The 6,641-nt window shown below is 35.2% G+C and overlaps 1 protein-coding gene and 1 pseudogene across 1 annotated transcript; one reads left to right on the plus strand and one right to left on the minus strand.

Moving 5' to 3' along the window:
* On the minus strand, positions 666–5,212 carry LOC104765877 (probable protein arginine N-methyltransferase 6). The gene is made up of 13 exons (XM_010489663.1): positions 4,818–5,212; positions 4,420–4,485; positions 4,177–4,245; positions 3,917–3,952; positions 3,261–3,326; positions 2,936–3,004; positions 2,736–2,813; positions 2,557–2,635; positions 2,024–2,118; positions 1,811–1,895; positions 1,499–1,707; positions 1,166–1,284; positions 666–1,089 (listed from the first exon to the last, which is right to left on the minus strand). The coding sequence occupies exons 1-13, from the start codon at positions 5,121–5,123 to the stop codon at positions 1,047–1,049; spliced, it is 1,320 nt and encodes a 439-aa protein (XP_010487965.1). The 5' UTR covers positions 5,124–5,212; the 3' UTR covers positions 666–1,046.
* Positions 6,154–6,641, plus strand: part of LOC109130814 — a 9,887-nt pseudogene continuing 9,399 nt past the window's right edge.

Raw genomic sequence — 6,641 nt, forward strand, 5'->3', positions numbered from 1 at the left:
CTCCATTAGTATGGTTATTTTGGGTATAATAAAATTAATTTTGGTTATCGACAATCATATCCAAACCGATCCGAAATCCGAATTATCCAAACCGAAACCGATCCGAATATTATAAATACCCGAATCAATGTTAGAGTCAATATCCAAAGAATCCGATCCGATATCCGAACGCGGAGGCTAAACAAACCCTTAGAATTTTCGAAATAACCGTTTTACTTTATATTGTTGTTTGAGAGAGAGAATGTCCTGAATGATTAGTCAAATTCTAAATATACTACAAAATCTAACTTCCTAAAAGTTTATGAAGAGCCCTAAATAATTTATTAGTAGCCTTTTTTTAAGCTTTTTAATTCCTTCATAAAATCCATATACTGTGGCAATTTTTCTAAATTAAATATATTTCCAACTTGATTAAGGTATTCCTCATAATTTCTCAAACCTTTTCATTAAAAATCATATTAAACACCTTTAAACCATAAAAAACAAATATTAAATAAATTTTCTAATAACAAACAACTGTAGTATACTTAGTATAACAACATAAACACTCTTTGCATGAACATTTAGTAATTTAATGTTATAATTATAAATATCATAGCTAATAATAACACTAGTTGCGAAGATATATTTTAAACTTCATATATAATCAAATAGCGAAACATATATTAAACACTAAATTGAATAAATTGATCTTAATGTATTAGGTTATACAAATTTCCAATAAAATATGAATATGCATGACAAATTTAAGTATTTAAAGATAAGTGTCGTCTGCTGAGCGGTTGGCTAGTAACAGGCTAAAAGTGGCCCCAAACAATGTCCTAAAGTTGCTTCCATCATATCTAAAACCTAAATACTCTTACAAGAAATGGTGTTGCGCAGACTAATAATACAAGAACTGGTGTTTCACAGACTAAAATAGCTTGTGTTTGTCAATGTCTTCAAGTGTTGGTTCTGCAATTTCTGGACTAATCAATGCTTTAGCAGAAGAGACTACAGCTTACAGGGCTTCTAAGGTAAGGAGAGATTTTCAGGGAATCGCCTCCTTAACGCATTACTGACTCTTTTACGAAGGAACGGCCAGCCGAGCTGCAAAAACCGCAAAATAAGCACTGGTGGAAATTAAGTAAGTTGAAAAGGGTGAAAGAGTGCGTTGGCTACTAACGAATATTCGAGATGGATGTTCATGAATCTCCGGTTCTCTTTGCTTTGAGAAAGTGTCACGGAACCGTCAATGACTTGGTCTTGCTCTACGTCTATAGGGTCATAGAAATATACAATTGTCTGTCCAAAAAAGTGGTTCAACAACAATATGTCAGCAAGTCTAAGCTACTTTCTCAGAAACATAAATAGAGCCAGAAATCGAGGTTTAATTCATAATTATCATTGATCTTCTCAACAATACCAACTCCCTCTGATCTTTATCAATTAATTAGATGATTCACTGAAAAGTAAAACTGATATAAAGTTGAAGAAATCGGGATGTATATGGTCTTACTTGCTGCCAATGCGTTGGAGGAGCTTCGGGAGAGGTGGACAACAAGAGTGCATCACTCCGATTAGTCCTCTTCTTCTGATTTCCTTCTCCAGAAGGACTTATCGATGAAGAACCACTAGCAGCACTACTTTCACTAGTATTCTTGGCAGGCGAAGAGGCCGGTGCGTTGAATTCAACATCAAACCAAAATGCAAAACCATGCATAGGGGCTACAACAAGATAAGGAAAAGCCTCAACACAGAAAGTAAACAAGGCTAACTTCTCTCTAAGATGCACACAATACACGAATAGTTGATAAATAGAGTGATATACCTCTCATTATTGACTTGAATCTATATTTTGCAGTAACGGAGTCTAGCTCTTGGATTTGTATTGTTTGACAGTCTATACGTTTAACCTGCACTTCAAATGCTCTACCATAAATATTTACTTAGGAAAAAAAAGGATGAATCAGTATGCACATTTAACATAGCTGAGACTTCAAAGAGATTGGAGGTAACAAGTACTCAGAGAACGAGGTAATACCACTCCTGGCCATGTTAGAACATTCTCGCCTGATATGGACTCCACGCTGGGTTCTTCAAACGCACACTGTTTAGCTAATTGCATCATCGCAGACACTGCAAACAACATCAGATATCATTACTGAAACTTATTGCCAGGGGATTCTTTCACTTTATAGAAACTTGAATAATTATTGGATTCTTGAGTAAAAGATCCCCAACGTGAAGGTAACTGAGAAACGGACATTTCAATAGATCCTTATGACTAAGCAATGCCACATGTTTACTCCCTGAAGTCAAGGACCAGGACTATCAAGGCAGTAAAAGCTCATTAACCTACTTTTGTTTATCTGATCTGTCTAGGAGATGACCAAACTCCCCACCTATCATTATGTGGGATATGGCAAGCTAATATCTTGAAATATTTAACAGCTTATTAGAAACATCATATCCACATAAAATTGCAGAAACCATAACTCAGTTTCAGTTCTACCAGTATACCAGTCATATGTAATACAATCATTGTCCCAAATATCAAGTCGATATAATACTTACTATCGATTCCATAAACATTGCGCCAAAAATCAATGCTGTGGCTATATCTGTCAGAGTGTGAAACAGGTGCCATGTATAACTGTCAACAGAAGGTAAACAGCAACATATCAAATTTTGCCTTCCTCCCAAAGTCATTAGAGCATACTGTGATATTATATTTGAAGGGATCATAATCATACTGTTGCATGTGATGGGAGAATTAAACCTCCAGGCTTCAACCAGCGATCTCTAGCTGTAATAACACTTCCCAGCATACTCTACATCACATCAAAAACAACACGGGAATGAGAGAAACAGAGGATTAAGAAAATTAATAATTTGGAAAGTTATCATTTAGACATCAACATAAGATTATATGTATACAAGACAAGGCAATCACCTCATACAAGAGCATGTAACCCATCCACTCTGAAATTATAACATCAACCTCCTCGTCGATTTCAACATCCTGAAGAACATTACAAGAAAAGAAGAATTACTACAGAAGATGAGGCTTGCATACGATTTCCACCCAACCAATCTATCTTAATAGCGGTACAGAAGCAAAGAATATCCGAGTTCTCCATTACATTCATGTTATATTGCACCTTTCTACATAACGATACCTATTTATCTTTTTGCAAATGATTAAAATACTAACTTCAACTATATAGGATATATAGTATGAAGGACCAATTTGGCATTTATCATAGACAATATAATACCTCCACTCTCCCATGCAAAACAATGACCTTGTCGGCTAAACCGTTGGCTTTCACAACTTCCTTTGCCTGGTGATGAATGAGGAAAAAAAATATAGGGTGAGTAGGATCCTTTGCCCAAACTAAGATTCACAAAACCACCCTAATTCTGAATTTCTAATGGGAAACAGAAACCAAATGAAAACCAAATGAAAACCACATGCAGCTTCACATGACCAAATATATCAGAAACATTTGCAAGAATTTCTTCCTTGATCTAATTGAAGGGTGATCAAACCATGAAGCAATGCAGAGACTTAGATTTTAGACTAAAACTAAATTAAATTAGATTAAATTTTCGGTCAACTTAACTGAGAACATTCAAGCGTAGGGCCTCACTTTCAAGAATAAGACAAACAGTCATCATACCCTAAACATACTTCCACCGTAGGGAACATGCAACACATTATTGAACCCTTCTCTATTCCAAGTTTTAATTTTAACCTATGGAAACATGTGCTGGTGAAATTCCCCAAAGCCATTTAGATTATATGATCAAGAAAATGGCCAGTCTCATCGGTTCACGAAAATGCAGAAAATAGAAGCTAAGGGCGACAAGATCAAGAGCAATCCTAATCTTCATATTACTGGATTAACAAAGAAAACAACTGGAATAGTACCTGGACAGCTATATCACTTGCATCAACAGCATATACCTGCAAGCATAATGCAGTTTTGTAAGAAAACATTTACAGTGTTGGTTTACCCTTGCGGTCTATGGAATATATAGACAACAGACACAGAGAAACAATCTTAATATCTATCGTACACAGGCTACATTCTTCACAATTTTTTCATATCTTTTGTATACAAGAAACGTTGATTATTCCAAATCAAAATCAAATATTAAAGTTGCCTCTAACACATAAGTAACTCATACCCGTTTTGCACCTGCTTGAGCACAGAAGATTGAAAGGATGCCTGTTCCACAGCCAACGTCCACCACAACCTGTTACAAGCAATCAATGTAGCAATAGGTTTTCAAACCAAATAATAAACTACCACCACGTCATAAACAACAGGCTAAGCAAAGAGTCAACAATGGTCCCAATCTGATTCTTCTTCGCTATCATTGTTTTGTAGCTTAACCTCAGAAATTACAGCAACGAGAGACTATTATTACCTTGCCTTGAATGAAGCTCTGATGATGCATTATGGCGTCCCTATAAGCATCCGTCCTTGCCCGATCCTATATCAACCAATAACATTCCGCAAAGAAGTGAGAAATCCCAGGAAACAGCAGAAAAAACATCCTAAAACGGATTATATCTGAACAAATTTTTAGCCAAATTCTGCAGACATTGACGTTTTCTTATTGAGCAACAGAGAAATTTCTAGCTGGAAACCCCAATTTGGTACCCGAAGAAGCAATTATATACATCAAATTAACAATTGGAGCAAGTTGGAAAAATTTGACTAGACAATCCAATACTCCCCCAAACCAAAAAGAAAATTTCAATTGAAGCTCTCATACAAAGAATAAGAGGTTAAAGCACAAAAGGGGAAGGCGAAAGAGAGAACCTTGATCATCTCTTCGTGAATCCCAACGTGAGCATAGGAATGGAAATAGGCAACGTCGAAGTCAGTACAAGGAGAAGGAGAAGATTCCGAAGTCTCCAGTGATTTCTGCTCGGCAAGCTGGTCAGAAACCCTAGACACATTGGCTCCGCCGTCACTAAGGTCACGAGGTCCGCCGCGACTAATACGTCTCTTGGCTCGGCCAAAAGAAGAGCTGAGACCACCACCACCGAGTTGCTTCTCTTCCCATTCAAGCTCACGGTGATGGTCGCCGTGGAAGCCGTTGGTGAAATCGCCGCCAGATTGCATATTGTTTTTTTCAGTTATTAAACCCAGAGAGAGAGAGAGAGAGGAGAGAGACCCTTTTCTCTTTTCTCTCTGACGCTTTGACGACGACTGTTGAAACTAGAAGAAACCAAACTATTATAGTGTTCCCAACTAATAATTATTTTCCCAACTTATTCAAATCCCTAATTTCTTTTTTTTTTTGTTTTATTGGCATTTATTTCGGTTTTAACTTTTTTTTNTTTTTTTTTTTTTTTTTTTTTTTTGTGTGATCAATGCAAATCATCATGGTACCTTTAAACAGACTATTAAAAGTGGTGTGGAACAAACGGGTTAATTATGATTTGTGTGTGACCATATAATAAATAAATATAGTATTTTTTCTATTTTAACCTAATTTTAATCAAACAGTTCAAAGAAATAAAATGACTGTCTTTCACGAGCAAAAAAAATTGTATTACTAGATTAGTTTAACATGTAAAAGGAACCAGATCATTCATTAAATACAAATTAATGAAAGTTTATGATGGTGATTATTCAACTTTTGATATGCTTGCTCCACAAAAATCGTTTGCGGTATGCTTTGTTTTAGAGGGTCTATATATAGGCAATTAGTGTCAAAAGTCAAAACTTGTTAAATGACCTCTTTATAAATATATTTTATCAAATATTAACCAGAATTACTGAATTACGATTGAAAAGGAAAAAATATATTTTTTTGGTTGTTCAAAAGGAAATTTTTTTTTATATATTCTTTTTTCTGAACCTTAAAATATATTCTCTCCATTTCAAAATATATAATGTTTTAACTAAAACACACAGATTAAGAAATTTTTACTTTTAACAACTTCAACCAATCATAAACAATACTGCATAATAGAAAATAATAAACTAATCTAAAAGTTGCATAGAAACTCGAAAACATCTTATATTATGAAACAAAAAAAACTTCTCTAAAACATCTTATATTTTGAAACTAAGGAACTATATAAAAAGAGGAGAGTGGGCAAAGCAAAACCAGTTAGAGAACCTGACGTGTTTTCAATTCGAAACAATGACGACAATCGCTGATCTTGCAAAGGAGTTGGTAGAGAATATACTCTCGAGGGTTCCGATAACTTGTCTAGGAGCGGTGAGATGCACTTGCAAACGATGGAACGCTCTATCCAGAAAGAAGATTCTATGCAAAGCGGAAGGGAAGCATCAGTTTCTAGGGTTCATGATGAAGAAGTACAAGCTTTGTTCAGTGAGGTTCGATCTGGAAGGCGAAGAATTCGCGGATCCATGTATAAAGGAGTTGGATTGTAATGGGGTTCTACGTGATCAAGAAGTAGAAGAAGAAGCTCTTTATTAGAATAGGAAATTATATATCACTGTATGTTATTTAGGAAACATCTTAATAGTTTTCAATGGCTATATTCCTCTCCACTCTGTATATAATCTTTGTTCAATAATACTCTCAAATCATCGATTGAGATTATACCTAATCTAATATGGTATCAGAGCCTTTTGCTCTAATTCCCTAAAAAAAAAAAAAAAAAA

Source organism: Camelina sativa, chromosome 19 (assembly GCF_000633955.1).
Source record: "Camelina sativa cultivar DH55 chromosome 19, Cs, whole genome shotgun sequence".
Classification (NCBI taxonomy): Eukaryota; Viridiplantae; Streptophyta; class Magnoliopsida; order Brassicales; family Brassicaceae; genus Camelina; species Camelina sativa.